Source organism: Carcharodon carcharias, chromosome 23, assembly GCF_017639515.1.
Source record: "Carcharodon carcharias isolate sCarCar2 chromosome 23, sCarCar2.pri, whole genome shotgun sequence".
Classification (NCBI taxonomy): domain Eukaryota; kingdom Metazoa; phylum Chordata; class Chondrichthyes; order Lamniformes; family Lamnidae; genus Carcharodon; species Carcharodon carcharias.
In genome coordinates this window covers 17,682,995-17,709,903 of record NC_054489.1, presented here as the reverse complement: position 1 = coordinate 17,709,903, position 26,909 = coordinate 17,682,995, and the positions used below count along the sequence as shown (strand labels likewise).

The 26,909-nt window shown below is 49.4% G+C and overlaps 1 protein-coding gene across 1 annotated transcript in view; it reads left to right on the top strand.

Annotated features, from left to right (window-relative positions):
* Positions 1-21,324: 21,324 nt before the first annotated feature.
* stk17al (serine/threonine kinase 17a like) overlaps positions 21,325-26,909 on the top strand; it is a 52,555-nt gene continuing 46,970 nt past the window's right edge. The window contains exon 1 of the mRNA XM_041173572.1: positions 21,325-21,849. Within this exon, the coding sequence (XP_041029506.1) occupies positions 21,737-21,849 (113 nt within the window). The 5' untranslated portion in view covers positions 21,325-21,736. The remainder of the gene's footprint in view (positions 21,850-26,909) is intronic.

The following is a 26,909-nucleotide window of genomic DNA, read 5'->3' as shown; positions in this document are numbered from 1 at the left end:
CTCTGCCCCACCCACACAGGGAATCCACCCCCACCCCCGTGCCCAACCCACACAGGGAATCCAGCCCCCCTCCACCCCACCCACACAGGGAATCCACCCGCACCCCCGTGCCCAACCCACACAGGGAATCCACTCCCCGCCCCACCCACACAGGGAATCCACCCCCCGCCCCACCCACACATGGAATCTACCTCCCCTCCGCCCCACCCACACAGGGAATCCACCCCCACCCCCGTGCCCAACCCACACAGGGAATCCAGCCCCCCTCCACCCCACTCACACAGCGAACCCACCCCCCCGCCCCACCCACACCGGGAATCCAGCCCCCCTCCACCCCACCCACACAGGGAATCCAGCCCCCCTCCACCCCACCCACACAGGGAATCCACTCCCACCGCCCCACCCACACAGGGAATCTACCTCCCCTCTGCCCCGCCCACACTGGGAATCTACCACCCCGCTCCACCCACACATGGAATCCACCCGCCTGCCCCACCCACACAGGGAACCCGCCCCACCCACACAGGGAATCCACCCCCACACCACCCACACAGGGAATCCAGCCCCCCCTCCACCCCACCCACACAGGGAATCCACCCGCCTCCCCACCCACTCAGGGAATCCGCCCCACCCACACAGGGAATCCACTGCCCCTCCCCCACCCACACAGGGAATCCAACCCCACCCTACCCACCCACAAAGGGAATCCACCTCCCCTCCGCCCCACCCGCACAGGAAATCCACCCCCCCCACCCACACAGGGAATCCTGCCCCCCTCTGCTCCATCCACACAGGAATCCACTCCCTCTGCCCCACCCACACAAGGAATCCACCCCGCTCCACCCCGCCCACACTGGGAATCCACCCTCCTGCGCCCCACCCACACATGGAATCCAACCCCCCGCCCCACCCACAGAGGGAATCCACTCCCCACGTCCCACCCACACAGGGAATCCACCGCCCCCCCACCCACACAGAGAATCCGCCCCACCCACACAGGAAATCCACCCCTTCGCCCCCCACCCACACAGGGAATCCACCTCCCTGCCCCACCCACAGAGGGAATCCACTCCCCCCACCCCACCCACACAGGGAATCCACCGCCCCCCCCACCCACACAGGGAATCCACACCTCCCCACCGTCCGACCCACACAGGGAATCCACCCCCCCACCGCGCCCCACCCACACATGGAATGCATCCCATGTGCCCCACCCACACAGGGAATCCACCCCCCCCTCCACCCCACCCACACAGGGAATCCACCCCCACTCCACCCCACCCACACAGGGAATCCACCCCCCCCACCGTCCCCCACCCACACAGCAAATCCACACCCCGCCCCACCCACACAGGGAATCCGAACCACCCACACAGGGAATCCACACCCTCTCCCCACCCACACAGGGAATCCACCCCCTCTCCCCACCCACACAGGGAATCTACCCCCCGCTCCGACCACACAGGGAATCCACCCACCTCCCCACCCACACATGGAATCCACCTGCCTGCCCCACCCACACAGGGAATCCGCCCCACCCACACAGGGAATCTACCTCCCCTCCACCCCGCCCACACAGGGAATCTACCCCCCCCACTCTGACCACACAGGGAATCCACTCGCCTCCCCACCCACACATGGAATCCGCCCCACCCACACAGGGAATCCAGCCCCCCTCCGCCCCTCCCACACAGGGAATCCACCATCTCGTGCCCCACCCACACAGGGAATCCACTCCCTCGTGCCCCACCCACACAGGGAACCCACCACCACGCCCCACCCACACAGGTAATCCACCGCCTCCTCACCCACAGAGAGAATCCACCCCACGCACACAGGGAATCCACCCCCCCTCCCACCGCCCCACCAACACAGGGAATCCACTGCCCCCTCCACCCACATAGGGAATCCACCCGCCCCCCCCACCCCCGTGCCCAACCCACACAGGGAATCCAGCCCCCCTCCACCCCACCCACACAGGGAATCTACCCCCCATCCGCCCCACCCACACATTGAACCCACCCCCCGCTCTGACCACACAGGGAATCCACCCGCCTCCCCGCCCACACATGGAATCCACCCGCCTGCCCGACCCACACAGGGAATCCGCCCCACCCACACAGGGAATCCACCCCCACACCACCCACACAGGGAATCCAGCCCCCCTCTACCCCACCCACACAGGTAATCCAACCCACCCACCCACACAAGGAATCCACCCCTTCCCCCACCCACACAGGGAATCCATCCCCCCCACCCACATAGGGAATCCACCTCCCCTCCGCCCCACCCGCACAGAAAATCCACCCCCCACCCACACAGGGAATCCTGCCCCCCTCCGCCCCACCCACACAAGGAATCCACCCCGCTACACCCCGCCCACACTGGGAATCCACCCTCCTGCGCCCCACCCACACATGGAATCCAACCCCCCGCCCCACCCACAGAGTGAATCCACTCCCCCCGCCCGGCCCCGCCCACACAGGGAATCCACCGCCCCCCACCCACACAGGGAGTCCACACCTCCCCACAGTCCCACCCACACAGGGAATCCACCCCCCTCTCCACCCCACCCACACAGGGAATCCACGCCCACCAACGCCCCACCTACACATGGAATCCACCCACCTGCCCCACCCACACAGGGAATCCGCCCCACCCACACAGGGAATCCACTACCCCATCCCCCACCCACACAGGGAATCCACCCCCACACCACCCACACACGGAATCCAGCCCCCCCTCCACCCCACCCACACAGAGAATCCACACCACCCCCCGTCACCCACACAGGGAATCCGCCCCACCCACACAGGGAATCCACCCCCCCCACCCACACAGGGAATCCTGCCCCCCTCCGCCCCACCCACACAAGGAATCCACCCCGCTACACCCCACCCACACTGGGAATCCACCCTCCTGCGCCCCACCCACACATGGAATCCAACCCCCCGCCCCACCCACACAGAGAATCCACCCCCCCGCCTCACCCACACAGGGAATCCGCCCCACCCACACAGGGAATCCACCACCCCCCCACCCACACAGGGAATCCGCCCCACCCACACAGAGAATCCAACCCCCCACCCACACAGGGAATCCACCACCGCCCCACCCACACAGGGAATCCACACACCCCCGCTCCACCCTCACAGGGAATCCACCCCCCCGCCCCACCCACACAGGGAATCCACCCCCCCCGCCCCACCCACACAGGGAATCCACCCCCCCCCCCGCTCCACCCACACAGGGAATCTGCCCCACCCACACAGGGAATCCGTCCCACCCACACAGGGAATCCACCCCAGCCCCACCCACACAGGGAATCCACCACCCCCCCCCCGCACCACCCACACATGGAATCCAACCCCAACCACAGAGGGAATCCACTCCCCACGCCCCACCCACAGAGGGAATCCAGTCCCCCCGCCCACACAGGTAATCCAACCCCACCCCACCCACCCACACAAGGAATCCACCCCTCCCCCCCCAACCACACAAGGAATCCACCCCCCTCCACCCCACCCACACAGGGAATCCACCCCCTCGCGCCTCACCCACACAGGGAATCCACCACCCCCTCCACCCCACCCACACAGCGAATCCACACCCTGCCCCACCCACACAGGTAATCCACCCGCCCCCCCCACCCCTGTGCCCAACCCACACAGGGAATCCAGCCCCCTCGCACCGCCCACACAGGGAATCCAGCCCCCCTCCATCCCACCCACACAGGGAATCCACCCCCCGCCCCACCCACACAGGGAACCCACCCACACAGGGAATCCGCCCCACCCACACAGGGAATCCACTCCCCCTTACCCACCCACACAGGGAATCCACTCCCCCTCACCCACCCACACAGGGAATCCAGCCCCCTCGCACCGCCCCACCCACACAAGGAATCCAGACCCCCGCCCCACCCACACAGGGAATCCACCCCCCGCCCCACCCACACAGGGAATCCACTCCCCCTCACCCACCCACACAGGGAATCCAGCCCCCTCGCACCGCCCCACCCACACAAGGAATCCAGACCCCCGCCCCACCCACACAGGGAATCCACCCCCCGCCCCACCCACACATGGAATCCACCCCCCCCGCTCCAACCACACAGGGAATCCAGCCGCCTTCCCACCCACACATGGAATCCACCCCCCCCGCCCCACCCACACAGGGAACCCACCCACACAGGGAATCCGCCCCACCCACACAGGGAATCCACTCCCCCTCACCCACCCACACAAGGAATCCAGACCCCCGCCCCACCCACACAGGGAATCCACCCCCCGCCCCACCCACACAGGGAATCCACCCCCCCCGCTCCAACCACACAGGGAATCCAGCCGCCTTCCCACCCACACATGGAATCCACCCCCCCCGCCCCACCCACACAGGGAATCCACCCCCCGCCCCACCCACACAGGGAACCCACCCACACAGGGAATCCACTCCCCCTTACCCACCCACACAGGGAATCCACTCCCCCTCACCCACCCACACAGGGAATCCAGCCCCCCTCCACCCCACCCACACAGAGAATCCACCCCCAACCTACACAGGGAATCCACCACCCCTCTGCCCCACCCACACAGGGAATCCACCCCCCTCCACCCCCCCCACCCACACAGGGAATCCGCCCCACCCACACAGAGAATCCACCCCCCCCCCGCTCCACCCACACAGGAAATCCACCCCCCCCCCCCCCGCCCCACCCACACAGGAAATCCACCCCCCCCCCGCCCCACCCACACAGGGAATCCAACCCCAACCACAGAGGGAATCCACTCCCCACGCCCCACCCACACAGGGAATCCACTCCCCCCGCCCACACAGGTAATCCAACCCCCCTCCACCCCACCCACACAGAAAATCCCCCCCCCCACCCACACAGGGAATCCGCCCCACCCGCACAGGGAATCCACCCCAGCCCCACCCACACAGGGAATCCACCACCCCCCCGCACCACCCACACATGGAATCCACCCCCCCCCCCCCGCTCCACCCACACAGGGAATCCTGCCGCCTTCCCACCCACACATGGAATCCACCCCCCCGCCCCACCCACACAGGGAATCCACCACCCCCCCGCACCACCCACACATGGAATCCACCCCCCCCCGCTCCACCCACACAGGGAATCCAGCCGCCTTCCCACCCACACATGGAATCCACCCCCCCGCCCCACCCACACAGGGAATCCACCCCCCACCCCACCCACACAGGGAACCCACCCACACAGGGAATCCGCCCCACCCACACAGGGAATCCACTCCCCCTTACCCACCCACACAGGGAATCCACTCCCCCTCACCCACCCACACAGGGAATCCACCCGCCCCCCCCCACCCCCGTGCCCAACCCACACAGGGAATCCAGCCCCCTCGCACCGCCCCACCCACACAAGGAATCCAGACCCCCGCCCCACCCACACAGGGAATCCAGCCCCCCTCCATCCCACCCACACAGGGAATCCACCCCCCGCCCCACCCACACAGGGAATCCAGCCGCCTTCCCACCCACACATGGAATCCACCCCCCCCCGCCCCACCCACACAGGGAATCCACCCCCCGCCCCACCCACACAGGGAACCCACCCACACAGGGAATCCGCCCCACCCACACAGGGAATCCACTCCCCCTTACCCACCCACACAGGGAATCCACTCCCCCTCACCCACCCACACAGGGAATCCAGCCCCCCTCCACCCCACACACACAGAGAATCCACCCCCCAACCTACACAGGGAATCCACCACCCCTCCACCCCACCCACACAGGGAATCCACCGCCCCCTCCCCCACCCACACAGGGAATCCACCACCCCTCTGCCCCACCCACACAGGGAATCCACCCCCCTCCACCCCACCCACACAGGGAATCCGCCCCACCCACACAGAGAATCCACCCCCCCCCCACCCACACAGGGAATCCACCCCCGCCCCACCCACACAGGGAATCCACCCCCCCCCCCCCCCGCTCCACCCACACAGGAAATCCACCCCCCCCCCCCCCGCCCCACCCACACAGGGAATCCAACCCCAACCACAGAGGGAATCCACTCCCCACGCCCCACCCACACAGGGAATCCACTCCCCCCGCCCACACAGGTAATCCAACCCCCCTCCACCCCACCCACACAGAAAATCCCCCCCCCCACCCACACAGGGAATCCGCCCCACCCGCACAGGGAATCCACCCCAGCCCCACCCACACAGGGAATCCACCACCCCCCCGCACCACCCACACATGGAATCCAACCCCAACCACAGAGGGAATCCACTCCCCACGCCCCACCCACACAGGGAATCCACTCCCCCCGCCCACACAGGTAATCCAACCCCACCCCACCCACCCACACAAGGAATCCACCCCTCCCCCCCACCCACTTAGGGAATCCACCTCCCTGCCCCACCCACAGAGGGAATCCACTCCCCCCGCCCCGCCCCGCCCACACAGGGAATCCACCGCCCCCACCACCCACACAGGGAGTCCACACGTCCCCACCGCCCCACCCACACAGGGAATCCACCCCACTCTCCACCCCACCCACACAGGGAATCCACCCCCCCCTCCACCCCACCCACACAGGGAATCCACCCCCTCGCGCCCCACCCACACAGGGAATCCACCACCCCCTCCACCCCACCCACACAGCGAATCCACACCCTGCCCCACCCACACAGGTAATCCACCCCCCGCCCCACCCACACAGGGAATCCAACCCCCGCCCCCGTGCCCCACCCACACAGGGAATCCACCCGCACCACCGTGCCCAACCCACACAGGGAATCCACCCCCCCACCCCACCCAAACAGGTAATCCACCCCCACCCCACCCAAACAGGGAATCCACCCCCTCGTGCCCCCACCCACACAGAGAATCCACCCCACCCACACAGGGAATCCACCACCCTCCCACCGCCCCACCCACACAAGGAATCCAGACCCCCGCCCCACCCACACAGGGAATCCACCCGCCCCCCCACCCCCGTGCCCAACCCACACAGTGAATCCAGCCCCCCTCCGCCCCACCCACACAGGGAATCCAGCCCCCCTCCGCCCCACCCACACAGGGAACCCAGCCCCCGCTCCGACCACACAGGGAATCCGCCCCACCCACACAGGGAATCCACTCCCCCTCACCCACCCACACAGGGAATCCACTCCCCCTCACCCACCCACACAGGGAATCCAGCCCCCCTCCACCCCACCCACACAGAGAATCCACCCCCCACCCTACACAGGGAATCCACCCCCTCCACCCCACCCACACAGGGAATCCACCCCCTCGCATCCCACCCACACAGGGAATCCACCCCCCTCCACCCCACCCACACAGGGAATCCACCCCCCCCCCCCCACCCACACAGGGAATCCACCGCCCCCTTCACCCAACCCACACAGGGAATCCACCCCCCCTCCACCCAACCCACACAGGGAATCCACCCCCCTCCTCCGCCCCACCCACACAGGGAATCCACCCCCCGTCCCACCCACACAGGGAATCCACTCCCCCCCGCACTGCCCACACAGGGAATAAACCCCCCTCCACCCCACCCACACAGGGAATCCACCCCCCTGCCCCACCCACAGAGGGAATCCACCCCCCTGCCCCACCCACAGAGGGAATCCACTCCCCCTGCCCCTCCCACAAAGGGAATCTGCCCCACCCACACAGGGAATCCACTCCCCCCGCCCACACAGGGAATCCACCCCCCACCCCATCCACAGAGGGAATCCGAGCGCTGGGCTGGCCTTAATCGGCCGGTCCATGTAAAATGGCGGTGCGGCCTTAATCAGTCTTGTGCCCACCCCCGCACAACCCCCCAGTCTCTTTTAAAAGCTTTGAAACATTTAATTTACTAAAAGGAACTGACTACAATACACCAGTTTACTATTAAATAGTTCAAGTCATTTCCTATTGATTTTAAATCAGTTACTCAAAAGTGGAGGACTGGACACTCTTGCTGAAAATGCTTATTTTCGGTGCAAAACATATTTTCAGATGTAATATGGAAACCACTCCAGGTTGCCAATCCTAAATTCATCAAGGGATACTGTTGCCAACTGTGGGTCAGTTGGTAGAGCTCTCGTCTTTGAGTGGGAGATTGTGGATTAGCTGTACTGAGGGCGTGCTGTATTGTTGGAGTTGCCATCTTTTGGATTGCTGCTTAACTGAGGCCCTGTCTGTGGTTTCAAGTGGACATAAAAGTTCCAATACACTGTTTCATAGAAGAGCAGGCTGCCTTGCATAATATTTATCCGCCAATCAACATCCCTAATAATAGGTTGTCTGGTCATTTTCATAATGCTGTTTTTGGGAGTAAAATAACAAAAGCGGATCTCTACCCTATTCACATGCTGCATTGTTGCTGACATAGCGGTAATGTTACTGGCCTAAGTAATCCAAAGGACCCAAGCTAATGTCCTGGGTACATGGGTTCAAGTCATGGCAGCTGGTGGAATTTGAAATCAATTAATAAATCTGGAATTAAAAGCTGATCTCAGTAATGGTGACCATGAAACCATTGTCAACTGTTGTAAATACTCATCTGGTTTACTAATTTCCTTTAGGCAAGAAAATCTATCATTCTTGTCTTGTCTGGTCTGGCCTACATGTGACTCCAGATCCAAAGCAATACCTTAACTAGCAAGCCATTCAGTTTGAGGGCAATTAAGGATGGGCAACAAATGCTGGTCTTGCCAGCAATGCCCACACCCCAGGAAAGAATAAAGAAAAAGTTAATTATTCCGTGCTGCCTCATATTCCCTTGTGTATTGGGATAATGTCTCATGCATTGTTGATGTCGCTAGGGCAGGTAAAACAACTCAAAATATTTTTGTTTGCTTTTAGTCTGGAATGGTTAGAAGATGACCTCTCGATGTGTTCGGTGCCTTGCTGAATGAGTCTCCTCCAATTTTGGTTGGTCACAAGCCAGGGTTTCCCATGTCCCTAAAGCTTTTCTGCTGTTCTTCTGGGAGTCTCCTGCCGTGATCGAGTTTAGTAACGCAATTGTGTTTGGGAGTCTGGTGTCAGGCATCTAAATGACATGTCCCGCCTGGTGGAGCTGGTTTTGAGTGGTTGGTGCCTCAATGCTGGGCAGGTGGTGTAGGTACACCCACAGTGCTGTTAGGAAGGGAGTTCCAGGATCTTGACCCAGTGACAGTGAAGGAACGGGGATATATTTCCAAGCTTTGGTCGTTCATTTACTTTCTTTTGTTGTTTTTCTTTCTTTTTTCACACTTCCTATTTTTTTAAACTCCTCCATTTCCTTAATTGATCTCTTGGACCATCCTACAATAGCTTCAGGATTTGGGCATACGGAGATGAGTGGGAGGAGTTTAAACTAATTCAGCAGGGGGAGGGGGCACAATGTTAGCAGAATAGGGACACATCATAATACAGTAAAACAATCAAGTCAGGGGGAGTACGGCTGCAATAAGCTTCAAGGGAGTAAGGCAAAGCTGGATGGCCTCTACTTTAATGCCAGGTGTATTACAGGTAAAACAGATGAGTTAAGAGTGAGGATTGACACGTGGAATTGTGATATAGTAGCCATCACTGAGATGTGGTTGAGGGAATGGCAGGATTGGCAGCTCAACATTCCAGGATATAGAGACAGGGGAAGGGGAAAAGAGGAGGAGGCATTGAATTATTAGCTAAGGAGTCAGTTACTGCAGTAAGGAGAGATGATATCTTGGATGGGGCATCGAATGAAGCTTTGTGGGTAGAGCTTAGGAATAAAAAAGGGGCAACCACATTATTAGGTGTTTATTATAGACCCCCAGATAGTCAGCAGGAAATTGAGGAAGAAATATGTGCACAATTTGTGGAGGTGTGTAAAAACAATAACAATAGGGTAATTATATTAGGTGATTTCAACTTTCCCAACATTAATTGGGATAGACATAGTGTTAAGGGCTTGGATGGAGTGGATTTCTTGAAATGTGCACAGGAGAACATTTTAGGTCAATATGTAGAGGGCCCAACAAGGGATGGTGCATTGCTGGACCTAATTCTGGGAAATGAAGCTGGACAGGTGGCTGAAGTGGTGATGGGGGAGCATTTTAGTGATAGTGACCACAACATGGTACGGTTTAAGTTTATTATGGACAAACAAATCGACAAGTTGCAAAAAAATGTTTTGGATTGGGGGAGAGTGGATTTTAGTAAAATAAGGCAGGATCTGGCCAAGGTAGACTGGAAACATTTACTTGTGGGGAAGTCTACAGAGGAACAGTGGGGGGTGTTCAAAAAGGAAATCGGGGGGGTACAGGCTCAACATGTTCCCTTTAGGGTGATAGGAAGTAGTAACAAGCCCAGAGAACTATGGATGACCAGAGATATTCAGGTTACGATGAGAAGGAAAAGAGAGGCTTTAGCAGGTACAAGGGAAGCAAATCAGCAGAGGCATTAGTGGAGTACAGAAAGTGCAGGGTGGAGCTTAAGAAAGCAATTAAGAGAGCAAAGAAGGAATATGAGAAAGCTCTGGCTGGTAAAAGTAGGGAAAATCCCAAGATATTCTATAAGTATATCCATGGGAAGAGGATAACCAGGGAAAGAGTAGGGCCCATAAGGGACCAAGGGGGCAATCTATGGGTGGAGCTAGAGGACATCGGTAGAGTGTTGAATGAATACTTCACATCCATCTTCACCCAACAGAATGAGGATGAAGATATCGAGCTTGGGGAGAGAGACTGCGAGGTTCTTAAGCATGTTGATATCGGGAGTGACAAGGTATTGGAGGTGATGGCATGCTTAAAAGTGGACACATCTCCAGGTCTAGATCATTTGTGTCCCAGACTGCTGAGGGAGGCAAGGGAGGAGATTGCAGGGGTTCTGACCCAAATTTTTAATTCCTCTCTGGCCATGGGGGAAGTGCCAGAGGACTGGAGAACAGCTAATGGGGTTCCACTATTTAAGAAGGGTTGTAGAGATAAGCCAGGGAACTACAGGCCAGTAAGTCTCACGTCAGTGGTAGGGAAACTATTGGAGAGAATCTATCTCCACTTGGAGAGGCAATGTTTGATCAGGGATAGTCAGCATGTCTTTGTCAGAGGGAGGTCATGCCTAACAAATTTGATTGAATTTTTTGAGGAGATGACCAGGTGTGTAAATGAGGGTAGTGCAGTTGATGTAGTTTATATGGATTTCAGCAAAACCTTTGATAAGGTCCCACATGGGGGACTTATAAAAAAGGCAAATGCACATGGGATACAGGGTAATTTGATAAGGTGGATTCAAAATTGGCTTAGTTGTAGGAGGCAGAGGGTAATGACAGAAGGATGCTTTAGTGACTGGAAGCCAGTGTCCAGTGGTGTACCACAGGGATCTGTGCTGGGTCCCCTATTATTTGTCATTTATATAAATGACATAGATGACTATGTGGGGGGTAGGATTAGTAAGTTTGCGGATGACACAAAGATTGGCCGGGTGGTTAACAGTGAGGTTGAGTGTCTTGGGCTACAGGAAGATATAGACGGGATGGTCAAATGGGCAGATTAGTGGCAGATGGAATTTAACCCTGAAAAGTGTGAGGTGATACACTTTGGAAGGAGTAATTTGACAAGGAAGTATTCAATGAACGGCATGGCACTAGGAAGTTCTGAGGAACAAAGGGACCTTGGCGGGTGTGTCCATATATCTCTGAAGGCAGAGGAGCATGTTAGTGGGGTGGTGAAAAAGGCATATAGGACACTTGCCTTTACCAATCGAGGTATAGATTACAAAAGTAGGGAGGACATGTTGGAGTTGTATAGAACCTTGGTGAGGCCATAGCTAGAGTACTGTGTGCAGTTCTGGTCGCCACATTAGAGGAAGGATGTGATTGCACTGGAGCGGATGCAGAGGAGATTCACCAGGATGTTGCCGGGGATGAAACATTTAAGTTATGAAGAGGGGTTGTTCTCGTTGGAGCAGAGAAGACTGAGGGGTGACCTGATCAAGGTGTACAAGATTATGAGGGGCATGGACAGGGTGGATAGGGAGCAGCTGTTCCCCTTAGTTGAAGGGTCAGTCACAAGGGGGCATAAGTTCAAGGTGAGGGGCAGGAGGTTTAGGGGGGATGTGAGGAAAGACTTTTTTACCCAGAGGCTGGTGACGGTCTGGAATGCGGTGCCTGGAAGGGTGATGGAGGCGGGTTGCCTCACATCCTTTAAAAAGTACCTGGATGAGCACTTGGCACGTCATAACATACAAGGCTATGGGCCAAGTGCTGGTAAATGGGATTAGGTAGGTAGGTCAAGTGTTTCTCACATGTCTCGATGGGCCGAGGGACCTCTTCTGCACTGTGATTCTGTGATTCTCTATATCACTGACCAATGGATTCATGGTCATTTACTTGGAGGACTATTTTACGAATTTTGTTGGGAATTTGAGCAATAAAGAATGAAAGTAGAGACAGGGAAGACAATAAATTTCCAAGACTCCCAGCATCAGCTTCTTCTTGCGTTCTTCTCTGTTTCAGAGATGCCAAGGTTCCCCAAAGAGCTTCAGCAGCACAAATTAAAGAGTTTTCTGGGTTATCCTAGCTGTGCCATGAAAGTGGGCTAACTGAGAATCATGCCCACAAGCAGAAAATGTCATCTCTATAAACCAGAAACCTAATATGATACTATAGAAAATAATTTACCTTTGTATTAATGTTCCACCAACAACAACGACTTTCATCTATGTAGCACCTTTACTATTGTAAAATATCCCAAAGCACACTCACAGAAGTTTATTGAACAAAATTTGACACCGAGCCACATGAAAAGTTATTTGGACAGGTAGGTTTAAGTGGCGACAGGGAGATTTAGGGAGGGAAATCCAAATTTCAGAGCCTCAATAGCTGAAGGCTCAGCCACCAGTGAGGAACATGGGGATGTGTATAAGGCCAGGATTGGAGCTGTGCAGAGGTCTCAGATCATTGTAAGCTGGAGGAGGTTACAGAGATAGGGATGGACAAGGCCATGAAGGGATTAGAACACATGAAGAGAATTTTAAAATAAGGCACTGCCTCCTGATCAGGGTGCAATGTTAGTCAGGGAACACAGGGTGATGATGAGCAAGACTTAGTGAAAGTTAGGATATGGGCAGTAGAAATTTGGAGAGTACAAGGTTACGGAACATGGTAGATGGGATGCTGGCCAGGAGAACAATGGAATAATCTTAAATATTGTTAACAAATTCTATTAACTGCTATACACTGTAATGTCCCTTTAAAACTTGCCCAAAGTGTAAAACAAAATCGCAGGGATAGTATTCCAACACAGTTTTTCAGTATTTCTCATACTCCCACGGGGGCTAGGGGGTGGGGTTGAGGGTGGGGGTTGGGGGGAGGTGGGGGCGCAGGTAATGTTTGAATCAATTCAGTTTCAAACTGATGGCATACTTCATTATCACATGACAGCTGACCTTAAACAAAAGCATTGACCACTTTTGTATTTTCTTTCACGAATCAGTTCTTTGTGACCTTTCCCAACAAAAATATATAACCTGTTTAGTTTTGAATTTTACATGCTAAGCCTCAGTGAAAGTATTTTGTATTCATATCATGATACGTCTCTTATGTAAATTGAAACGGTATCCCAAAGGTTCTGGAAATTAGTAGTCATCCACAACCAACAAGATCTGTTAAAGAAGTTGCAATATCTTAGTTCTTGTAATAGTCTACATCAAACTCCATCAGATTGGTCACTTTGTGAAAGACCACGTTGTTACCCTATTTACTGTGATTCAAAATATTTTATAAGCATTGTGTTTGCAGAAAAACAGGATTTTTTTAAAGCATTTTAAATCTCTTGATATAACCTTTGCACTCAGTTCCATTAACAACGCACTACTGAAAAGTAGGGAGTGCAAGGCTGACAATCCACTCTACCCAGCTTATAGTTTCACTTTGAACTAATTATTAGCCATGATGTTGTGATAGCAAAAATGAACTGAAGCAGTAGAAATGCTAAAAAAAAAGGGTGGTACCTTAGGAACATAGGAAGAAAGGAACAGGGGTAGGCTATTAAGCCCTTCAAGACTGCTCCATTACTCAATTAGATCATGGTTGATCTGTATCTTAACTCCATTTATCCACCATGATTCAGTAACCCTAATGCTCTTGCCAAATAGAATCCTACTTGAACTGTACTGTAACTGTATTCCGTCTAATGCTGTACTGTTTATATCACACCCTAGTAAGGAACATCAAGTGAATACATTGGAGAAGTCATTAAAGAGACCTAACTTGCTCACTAGAGTAGCCTAGACAACAGGAGTGGAAAATATTCTTCTCCGTCCCATTTACAATTGCTTTATTGATTAAAATGTTGATTAATGATAAATTTGTCAACAATGTTGAATTAGTTCTTAATTTAGAAAGCTTCTAACACCAGATGTTGTGGCACAGCAAAATAATAAATAATTCCATGGAGAAGTCAGTAAGATGTCTCCTGAGGTGAAATAAAATTTGGTGTGGCTCCATGAATACCCATAACATGCAAATTTAAATAAAAATGTACTGTTGACCCATCATATCATCGTGTTTTATTACTTTTGCTTTTTGTCCACTGAAGCTGTGATTCGTTATCAGTATTGAGTGGTCAAACAACATTTTGGAAGAATAACATTCTTCACTGCAGAATAGGACAAAACATTTTCCTGCAATCCATTACTCTCTGAGTTAGCAATCCCCTACTGTCTGAGTTAGCAATCACAACTATGCCATTGTGAGGAGGTGCTCAGTAGATTCAAGCAATTGCCCACAGGGTCAATGGGTGAGTCGCTCTGGGCCACACAAAAGCACTTCCTAGTGGTTGGTTTCTCAGCTATGCTGGTAGAAACCTCAGAACAACTTCTCTGTCCTCTATCTGACCACGGGTAGTGTGTGGAACCGGGAATCCAATAGAAAAGGGAAGGGCAGAAAACCTTATTATTTAAAAATGGACTCTTGTTTTCAACTGAATAAATTATTGGCAAATAGTAACATTTGGAAATTGGCTGTATGAAGTCCTTAAAATAACAGACAATCTCATTATTGAAATGTTATTAGCATGGGACAATGCACGTGCTGGTATGAAGCAAAATGTTCCATAAGCACCTGACTTAGGGCTCTAAAGATATAAGTCCAACTACCCTATTAAATAAACAATGGATAGCTGGGAAATATCTGTATGATACACTCCAAGAATGAAGTCTAAGCAATTTGGATAAGCATCTTAACCCTACATTAGATTACGGTGTTGAATTCACTGCCTGGTAACTGTAGTTCAGTAGTAAATTGCTTGTGGCATTTAACCACAGTCAGTTGATGAATCTAAGTTTTTGGTAATGGTATTGGTGTTAGATGTCAGACTTCAGGTTCTTGTGTCAGGGTGGCTAGACCTTTCATTACATTCTGACAGTTAACATAATATAATTAAATAGTCAACGTAGCAATTTACAATGTTAAATGTTGGGAGAAGTGCCTAACTAAAATTTGTGACAAGGGGAAGTGAGGTTTGTGGACAAGAAATATGTACCCCAGGAAAGATCATTAATAATATACAGATTTCCTTTACAACATTTTGACATCTCCATTATTAACGAAACTTAGGGTCATGTTCGCCTGTGCTCTTGAAACAGGAGGATATCACAAAGGGGTATGAGTGCCCTAAGCTGCATGACATAAGCACAATAAAAGAGACACGTTGTAATGGAATTTACTGGCAGTTGGTTAACTATATTAACCACCAGTACTGTAACCAAAGACAAAAACTGTTAAGGGCAAAATAACTGCTGTTACAGAGATATGGAAGTCTATGGTTTTGCAGATGTGTTCTTAATGTGTGCAACATTTAGCCACAACTCTCGGTCAGCTCTAGAAAATTAGATAAGCCAAGCCAATTCCTCTTCCTCCCAAAACACTTGTGCGGTGTTAAGTCCTCACCTCCTCATTTGGTGGGCAACCTCTGATCCACTTGGGCTGCAGTAAGACTAAGGGACATAAGAATGCAGCAACCTTTGCTGAATAAAGCTTGATACTGGAGAGTTGTGTTCTCATGTCACTTAATATGTAACAAGCCATGTTAAGGATTTAATATTGAGTAAGGTCAGCTGCTAGGTAGTGAATTCATTTTTAAATTCCTTGCACTTGTTATGACTGATCCCCCAATCTGTTAATTCCCCAGTCAGGGCCCCAGCTTGTGTTACTCCTGGGTGAGGAGGAATGAGCTGGCTCCACTTCTTTATTCAACCCCCTCAAATGGTCACAACAAGGTTAATTTAAAAGGGATCCCTTCCCCCTGGATACCTTTTCCCAATCCAAATGTATTTATTTTTTTAGAAGGAGCCAATTTAACCAGGCTTTCTTGAGTCAAAGAAAGAGTAAATTTATTAGTTATTAAAGCCTGAAAAAAATAATAAAAATGCAACACACACATACACAGATCAGAAATGAGAAGTTAATAGTCCAAATAAAAGCTAAAAAAAATACAAATCAGTCTTTGGCTTGTCTGTGAAGTGTTGATTGTGGTACATTGCGGCCGTTAAGTTGGGTGATTCCAGTAGAGCTGCCTTTGGCAGTTTCACAGTTGGTTTGGAGACACTTGGTTCTGCAGGGAAGCGGAGGAGGCTGTCCTATTGCCTTTTTGGTTGTGGCTTCTGCTGAGCCTTGCCTCCAGCAACAGAGAGAGAGAGACTTTGCCTGCAACTGCAGAGGTGACTAGATAGTCTTCTTGTGCTGTCACACTCACAGCACACCAGCACACACTGCCCTGCTCTGCAGCCAGCTTTTTAACCCATTTTTTTCTTGTGTATTCCAGGAGAGAAAATAGTCATCTTCCATTCATTTTAGAACTAGTTACACATTCTGAGATATAAATCAACAGGAGATTGATTTTTGGGTGACAGATGTGACATGCAAATCAATCTTTTGTCTGCTCAACAACAGGAGATTAAAATTCAGTCTTTTGCATCTTTCCTATCTACCTTTCAAATGCCTCTGCTTGAGGAAGGCCATGACACCTATTCAGGTGTGACATTGCATGTTCTCTCAGGGCAGGTCTGTCTGTATAATCCACATAGGAATTTTCCAGAAAGTGAACACTTTACATTATTAGCTATTTTTTGCTCTGTGTCCTTGCTTGTATTTCTTTAAAAAATAAACAAGTCTTCCTTAAAAGTTCAATATGCCCATAAGTAATTTGCGGCTGTAATCTGCTTTTCATGACACACTTGAAAAGTTCTGGTTCTTTGAGTTTCCCAGTGTTGAAATCCCAAATGAACTAAATATTGGCTATGCTATGTTCAAATATTATATATAATATATGCAATATTCCAAGTTCATTAAAGGCAATTGAATCAAGTTTTGCTATCCGCCAGTTTTTGATGTCAACAACAGCTTCCATTTACATAGTAACTTTAATGGAGTGAAACTATCCAAGGTGCATCACAGGGTAAAAAAGACACAGAACTAAATAAAAAGACATATCGACAGATGGTCAAAGAGGTGGTTTTAAGGAGCCCTTTAATATAAATGGTACTACATTGAGGGGTGCAAGGGTAGAGGGATCTTAGGGTGCACATTCAGAAAACCTTGGGTGACAGGCCATATTGATACAGCAGTTAAGAAAGGGTATGAAGTATTTGGCTGAAGTAGGGGTAATGAATACCAAAAACAAGGAAGTCTTAAACTTTAGCAAGTCACTGGTCAGGCCACAACTGGAGTGTTGTATACAATTCTGGGTTCCACGTTTTTGGAAGAATATCAAGGCTTTAAGATGGTAAAGAGGAGGTTCCTGAATATGATGCCAGGGATGAGGGAACTCAGTTATGTGGAAAGATTGGAGACGCTGAGATTGTTCTCCTTAGAGCAGAAAAGATTAACGGGAAACCTAATGGCCTGAATTTTCCCGTCAGCGATTTGGGGGCAGGGCCCGCTCACCGATGGGAAAATGAGGAACCCCCAAAGATCAGCTGTCCACCCGCCGACCTGTCAGTGGCCAATTGAGGCCATTGACAGAGTAATTAAGATAATTAAAGACCTGCCCGTCCAACCTTAAGGCTGGCGGGCAGGCCAGGAGCCCCAGCGGGCTTCTGATAATATATGAAACCTCATCCACTGGCGGGACGAGGTTTCATATCCGTTTTTAAAAACTTTAATAAATTTTATGTGATATTTATTAATATGTCCCATCTCGTGCGACATTGTCACATGAGGGGGACTTGTTAATAATTTTTTAGTTTTTCTATTTTTAAAGTTTTCTGGACTGTCAGTAATCTCCCTGAGACAGCACTTGATCTCAGGGTGCAGTGTGCTCTTTAGCGCACTTTGACAATTGGGGATTCCCTCCCCCCCCGGAACAGGAAGCGCATAGCACTTCCAGTCGGGCAGGCCGCTGGGTGGGCCTTAATTGGACCTCCCACTCAAAATGGCGGTGGGCCCCGTTTCGGTGGCGGGGTCAGCTACCCGCCCGCCGTCCAGCCGGTGGGGCCCGCCCACTATCCAAGGGCAAGATTCTGCCCAATAAGTGTATTCAAAATGATAAGGAGTTAGGTATGTTAGTTATAATAGGGCAAGCAGGTCATAGACTTAAAATAAGTGACAAACAAACTGAAGGGGAAATGTGGAGAAATTTCTTTTCACACACATTGTTGAGATCTGGAACACAAAACAGCATGTGAAAATGCTGGAATCAGATTGCATAGAATGTCCCAAAAGGCAACTGGATAAGTACTAACTTGCAGGGTGTGGGATTAAGTTGGAGAGTTGTCTTTTAAAAATGCAGCACAGGTAATGATGTGCTGAATGGCCTTCTCCTGTGCTGTAAGATTCTTTTATTCTGTGAAGGAGGGAAGAGAGGACTGAGATTTCAAGTATGAACAAAAATCTGCTTCTTAAGAAAGAAATTATTTTTCCCCATTTATTTCTGTATCATTCGTGCTTTTTAATAAGAAAAAAGGCATAAATTACAATCACAATTCCTGAAACACTAGGGGAAAGTGTCAGAATCCCAGCAAATAAAAATGATGATCTAAATATTCTAAGGTTTCAAGCATGAGTTATCTCATTCATCACAGACATGCAGTGGAGTATCATGGACGCTTTTTCATTTGATGCTGGTAGTGGGTCAAGTGCCTCGCTGTCAGCATAGCACAGGCGTAATTTTAACTGCCTGGAAGTCTGGCTTGATTGGGTGAGATGACCGTTTTACACACTGACTTGTCTTACTCCTAATTGATTTCAATGAAAAATGAAATTGGGCTGTGGGGCTTTTTAAAATTCATTCACGGGTTGTGGGCGTCGCTGGCTAGGCCAACATTTTTTGCCCATCCCTAATTGTCCTTGAGAAGATGGTGGCTTCTTGAACCATTGAAGTCCATGTGGTGTAGGTACAGCTACAGTGCTGTATGGGAGGGAGTTCCAAGATTTTGACCCAGAGACAATGAAGGAACAGCGATATATTCCCAAGTCAGGATGGTGAGCGGCTTAGAGGGGAAGTTCTAGGTGGTGGTGTTCCCATGTGTCGGCTGCCCTTGTCCTTCTAGATGTTAGTAGTTCTAGATGGTTTGGAAGGTGATGCCTTTTGGGTGGCAAACACTGCTGCCACTATTCGTCAGTGGTGGAAGTAGAGTAGATAGTCAGAAGCTTTTTCCCAGGGTGGAAGAGTCAATTACTAGGGGACATAGATTTAAGGTGAGAGGAGAAATCTATAGAGGAGATGTGCGGGGCAAGTTTTTTACGCAAAGGGTAGTGAGTGTCTGGAATTCACTGCCAGAGGAGGTGGTGGAAGCAGGTACAATAGTGGTGTTTAAGAGGCAGCTTGACAAATACATGAATAGGATGGGAATAGAGGGATACGGACCCTGGAAGTGCAAAATGTTTAGGTTGACGGGCAATATGATCAGCGCAGGCTTGGAGGGCCGAAGGGCCTATTCTTGTGCTGTAGTTTTCTTTGTTCTTTGAATGTTTGTGGAAAGGGTGCCAACCAAGCGGCTGCTTTGTCCTGGGATGATGTTGAGCTTCTTGAGTGTTGTATGAGCTGCACTCACCCAGGCAAATGGAGAGTACCCATCACACTCCTGACCTGTGCCTTGTAGATGATGGATGGGCTTTGGGGAGTCAGAAGGTGAGTTACTCACCTCAGGATTCCTAGCCTCTGATCTGCTCTTGTAGCCACAGTACCTATATGGTTAGTCCAGTTCAGTTTCTGTTCAACCGTAACCGCCAAAATGTTGATAGTGGGAGACTCAGCAATGGGAATGCCATTGAACAGAATGGGGTGATGGTTAGATTGTCTCTCGTTGGAGATGGTCATTGTCTGGTACTTCTGGGTTATGGGATGTGGGTGGTTGATCTGGACTCAACCCTTTCCCACTCAGCAGGTTAAGTTAAATTGGCCCTCATAACATTCAGTTACCACGGCAGGGTGGGGTGGTGGGGTGGTGGTGGGGGTGGGGGAGGGGGGGTGGTGGGGGGAATAGGAGGGGATCTGAAAACTGGAAGGAAATTCTGTCAGACCAGTTCCACAACATGTTGCTGCCTCCACGGGATTCTCAGGGTGGCAGCAGGCTGATGCGGGCGGCTTGGTTACCAGCTCAGGCATCGCAGGTTGCCTAATAAGCCCCCATCAAGCCAGGGCACCTCCATGAAAAGGTCACAGCCTCAGTCTGGGTAACCATCGGAACCAGGGGCTCCATTCAATGGCACCCACAGCTGTCCCTGTTGCCCAATGGGGGGCTTTCCACCTCCTGATCGAAACCACTAACCCTTTTGGTCCTTATTTCCCCATATTTGTTGTCAATGATGGCGATTGGAGACACAGCCTACTTACTTCAGCAGCTTCCCCCTCTGATGGTGGGTCTGTCTGCCTCTCAGTACTGGAGGGCCTGACATTGACCCTCTAGGCTTTCGAGCTTTTCTACCACCCTTAAATAGGGCAAACTTCCTGAGGTGGCCTTTTAATTAGCTGCATCCTGTGAAATCTCATCCAGGATTCCTCTGCTGACACTTCCAGCCTTACCATCCGGATTTCAGCCTGGGTTCAGGCTCAAGACACGCAAACGGGAAAAAAATCAGCCAATGTATAACTCTGTTCCCCAAGGTTTTCAATTAATTTCTGGCTGAAGGAAAGCGAACGTCAGGAAGTCCCTCAAGCCTTGATCCCGCTCTTCTGCTCCCTCACTGGTTTGGGGTTTGACAATAAGAAGGTGGCAACCCCTATTTCACTGATAGAACTTTTAAATGCCGAATGTGTGCATAAGTGGAGCTTGCAGTTTGGTGCAGTTTGAAATCGAGCCTCAGGAACTGTGGTGTCGCTCGGTTTGCCCAGTTCAGTTGCTTCCTTGTTGACTGTGATTGGCTCTCCCGGGCATGATGTCGTTTGGACCCCAGCTCCTCGGAGTGTTTTGGTGTCTGGCCACGACTTGTGTGTTGTTAGAGATCGTGAGCGCACTAAGCTGAATGAGATCTCAGTCCCCAGTCTTTCAGTGCCCCGTTAACACCGGGATCTGAGGCTCCTCAATCCCTTGCAACTTACCCTTCGCCTGGTTCATTGCAGCGGAACTCTGAAGCCAAAGACAGACAGAGAGAGAGAGAATTGTCAGCTCCACTTAGTGCACACGTTTAAAATCTGCTGGAATCTACCACACTGCGAAAAACTCAGCTTCCCACCGTATTTCCCAGACATATCACTGTGTGCAAGCTCGACTCTCTTGAGAGTTCTGGTTTGCTCTGAGTTTCTTTGTGCTTTTGTATTTTGAGTGCCCGCGACGAGTGTGAATGCCCGAAGCTGCAATGATGAATCGCAAAGGGATGGTGGCCAAGATTTTGTCCCGAATACGGACCGACTCTTTCAACAGTAATTACGCTCTCTTGGGAAAGGAGTTAGGAAGGTAAGTGTATGCTTAAAGGGATCCGTTCAGCGGAAACTGCGATGCATTTACGTTTATTCCAGTCTGTCCATTTGAAGTAAATTCCTCATCGATCGCTGGAAATAAACCGCTGGGGTTATCAGTAAACAACATCAGGGATAAAATAATGCATTGATATGATTTGCAGGGGGAGGAGTGCGCGTGCAGAAAGATTGTATCAGAGGTTGGTGGATCAATGTCATTTAATGTTTAACGAGGGGTATCTGTATAAAATTTCTCAATTAAAGTTGTGACTAATGCAAATTAGAGTTATTTTTAATTTTTGGTGTTCAAAGGGTTAATTAAAGGCACCGCATTATGCAGAATCTGGAGAGGCTGCACGGGTTTGTTTTTGTTTTTACCTTTATGCAGTGCTAGTATACATAATCACTAGTTCAATGTCTTAATTGCTGTTTAGCGTTTTGCACAGCCGTAGGGAATGAACACATTTAAAAAAGGTAAAGCGCTACAGGTACACTTAATGATAGTTTGAACATTGCTTGATTGGTATTCTAGTTCACTGTTGGAAAAATAGAGACTCTGGTCAGTTTATGCCAGGATGGATCATTCATTAATTCATTATTTTTGGGTAACTTTTTAAATAACAACTTCTGGTATCATTAGACTTCAGGTCCCTGTAAGGGTGAGAAATATGACGAATATTAATGTAACCTTTATGTCCTTTACAAGCATCCTTTGCACTGACCAGTCAGATTTCTTTAAGTAACTAAGGGCATACATTCAGATGGATACTCAAACCAGTGACAATTTAAAGCTGGCACTGTTTGTAAATATAATCTTTTCATTAGTTATATTAATTTGGGAGCTCTTTTGCAGGATGGTTATTTGACTCTCTCGAGTAAGTTTTAAATGCACTACATTTTCTTTCTATTGACATTTTCAGGGAATGAACCTTATGAATTAAGACAGAATTCTTGATTCCTGCAGATATTTGCTCAGGTGCTGTTCTCTGCACTTCTAATTGCACTAATTTTGCCCACGATACAGTCTCTTTGCTGTAACCCCAAGGGTGGTAAATGCCAAAGAGATTCCTGAGTTCAAATTGATTGAAGTTCTCAGTGGGATATTTATGAATTCACTCAGCTCAGATTAAGTTATCTGCAGTGTCCACATCCAGTTGAGGCCAAACTGTGCCTTCAAGTGCCTTGATTGATCGATTGACTTTCAGAAGTAATCCTGAAAAACAAGCAAAGGATGATGTCCAAACCTGAATTAGGCACTTGTGGATCCCAAATTTGATGTGAATCCACACATGGCTTTATTTTATAGTTATTATAACAATTGGTAGCCTTTCCTGAAGAAATTGTGTAACATCACAGAACCTCATTGTTTCCAATGGTGTCTCTTGCCGGTATTGCTGATGTTTAGAATTCCTCCCTCCCTAGGCCCTGTAAATGAACAAAGCAACATTAACCAATGTGTACAATCAATCAATCCATTCATTGCCTCCGTGAAAGTTTTCTAACTTATAGTTATCGATAAGGAGGGGTTATATATAGATTAAGAACAGCGACTTGTCGCTAACTGTCAAGAACCAGTGTGACTGGGATGATGGAATATAGATTTTGCTTCCCTAGTTGCTGAGCCTCACAAGTTAATAATGAATGAGAGAGCAATGATTTTGGCTCTGTTATTATGTTTATACAGCTTATCCAGTTCTGTGTTAATTCACACCAGGATTTGATTGTGAATTGCGTAAAGCGGATAAGATAAATGATAATAGGTTATTGTGTAGCCCTGTTCTGAGGATCAGGTGTCAGTTTTCCACTTATCTATCTGAAACTTGGGATGGGTTTGTATTTGAACCTATCAAAATAGGATTGGTGCTGCCTCCAACTGAACATACGCACTCTCTAGTGGAACTTGTCTCCTCCTCCCTGCTACACCCCACCACTAGTGCACACACACACACCCCCTCCCCCCCACCCAATCAATGTTTTCTCTCCACATTCCCTGAAGGTTCTGAGTCTTGTTGGGACATGGCTCCATGTGCGATGTTGAAACAGCTACCCAGTACCTCAATCACATGACTGTTCTTCACCTCCGAGTCTAAACAGTGCATGTTAGTGAGCTGGTAGTTAGCGAAAGGCGATGACAACTGAGAACATTCCCATCCTCGCTGCCACTAAATTATCCAAACTGGCATGTTTTCTTCGAATGATTCCCAGTTAGTTTAGCTGAGTAATGGAAGCAGAAGCTTTTATAAGTACCCTGGACCCATCCCAGGCTTCTTTGTAATTAATCTGGTGGAAATAATTTTCCAGTTTAAAAGAACAGTTCCAGCAACCATTATGCAATACAAGTGATGGCTTGGTGGCACATGCCAGTCAAAAGTGTTAATGTCTTATAAATGAAAGCTAATAGGATTCACTAATTTAGAATACAATTTAGAACTAACTTAAGCATAAGTACAACAATAGTAACTTCCTTAGCTACAATGTAATAGGGGTAACAAAGGCATGGATTCTGCCTTTTTAAAGGAGATTGTATTATTTTACAAAGGACTCTTGCAGAATAAGAATTGCACAGCTGGGGTTATCCAGCATGGTGGTTTCAGAGGCATCAGTATCTTCTACAGTAATAATATTTTTGGAAAGTTTCAAAAATGCTGACAGTATTATTCACTTTTGCAAGATGACACATCCTTTAAAAGAATGCGTGTTTGTGTTAAAAGGCTGAAAGAAACCACCCCCCCCCCCCCGCCAATTGTATGTGAAAACTTTTTAAAAAATCAGTTTCTGGTCATATCTCTCCAGTTTAGTTATTCACTGGTGATCTATTTTATTCGTGATCAGACTGACTTAGTGGTAAATCGGACTGAGACTGCAGTAGACATCGTCTATATCCAAAGTGCAAATCAAAACTATAATCATTGTCCTCTGCATGTATTTTTACTGGTTTTCATTAGCGCTCTGAATAAATCTGAGAAAAAATCTTTCAGAACATTTACTTCTTATACCTTCTTATTACTCAAATCGTTCAACAAAACTGTGACCAGTGTGCTTCTAAACTAACTCGAGCTTTGATGCCTTTTAGCCTGAGCTCGCGAGCAGAAAGCACCAGTTATTTCCAAAATTCAGACAAAATGTCTGGTGAAGATGAATAATCTGCAGAAGAATGCTGTTGCTGAAGAAAGAAAGCCAGTTATATTTCTGGAGCCTCTTCATGGTAGCAGGGCTTGAGTAATGTTACATTATATAGCTACAGGATTCCTTCCCATCCCATGATTTGTATTATCCTGTGTACAAGTTGTCTCTGTTGGAGCAATCCCCAGACTGGAATCTGTGGTGACACTGCCAGCTGTCAGCTTAAGATCAGCCACAGATTTCCTGGTCCGACCTGGGCATTATGCCAGAACAGCTCCTGTATCTTCCTGCCGCTGAGTGCAAAGGCAGATCCCTGTGGATGAAGATGTAAATCTAATTAATCTAATTAAAGTGGAATTGTAGCCCTTGATTCCATCTTCATAGAGATTAAAACAAGTAGCTTAAAAAGTTAAGTACAAAGTTGTAATATTATCACCCCTCCAGTAGTTGATGAATACTTGCTCTAACATGTATTTTTATTAGCTCTCTACAGCAGGAAATTAGATTTTCTGCTTTTAGTTGATTAATTATCCAAAAAATTTGACATTCATGTTTTTAACAATTCCTCAGTCTAGGAAATAAGTAACGCTTTCAAGAAGATATGAACTGGATTGGATTATATTGCACGTGCATAGTCCTTTTTATTCAATCAATACAGTTTTAATTGTACTCATTTTCACACTTTAGCTAGTTCTGCTTAGGGCCTAACAAGAGACAGATCTATTGCTCCTGAAAGTTTGCAGAAGGAGAACAAAATTTGAAAGACTCCTATTTATCCTATCATTGCAAATTAGCATCGGTTTTGAAGTTTACTGCTGCTGCACACTAAATGGATTCTGAATGTTCTGCCCTTGTGGAACCTCTATTGTCTCTCCATGTTGTAAAGATTAATTTGCATTGAAGTCTAGTGCTGTGTTTGGTATTGCAAAAGGATGTGGGATTGGTTGTGGATTCTGCCACCTTTTTGGAATGCTGAATGATGCAGTACAGTTAAACCAGGAATTGCTCATGATCCAAAGGATCTCACTTGCTGAAGTGTATGCTGGAAAGGGACAGGACAAAAAGGTGCGTGGAGTCATTAGTGAACCCCATGCATCAACAAATGCAGAAGCTGTCTGCTCAGACTGTCTTTTTTTAAACAACTGGCCACATACATTCCTGACTCAAATTTTCCTCTGACTTGGCTGAGGAACGACTTAAGGTTTGAAAAGATATTTGGGGGGAAAAACATTGTGCACATGCACTGAGATGCACATTCTTCTATTTTTACTTTGTTCTGTTGAAGAGTCATTCGGACTCGAAACGTTAACTGTGTTCCTCTCCGCAGATGCTGCCAGACCTGCTGAGTTTTTCCAGCTGATTTTGTTTTTGTTTTGCACATGCACTGCATTGCTCACTCATGCACAATGACCTTGCGAGAAAAACCCATTCACAACACTTGTTCTCCCTGCCCCCACCCAAAGTTCATTTCTGGTTCCTCTGCAATTGCCAGTCAGAGCTGGGGAAAACATTGGAAAATAGCAGCAAGCCCACCAAACGGGGCAATGGAATGGACTGAGGAGGTAACGGCTATTTTCCAATACACCTACGAGCTCCCACGCTAGAATTGGGCCTTGCAGGTACAAGGACGTCAAATTCAACAGGAAATCTGCTGGCTGTTTTACGGCTCAATGAACAGACAATGATCGTAAAAATGCAGGATTTATTTCAAAATTTCAATTGAGATGGAATTGGGGAGAGTTGGTCAAAGAGATGGTCAATATATATTTAAATTATTTCTGTGCCAAGAATGCAGATTCACTATTAGTTAGATTAAAGTTTCTTATATAAATGGTGTTCAGTTTATCATGTGAGTTCAGACTAGAATCTATTAACCACAGTCTGGGATCTGTGAAGGGAGGAATTGATATGCTGATACCAGGCCAATGCACAGGC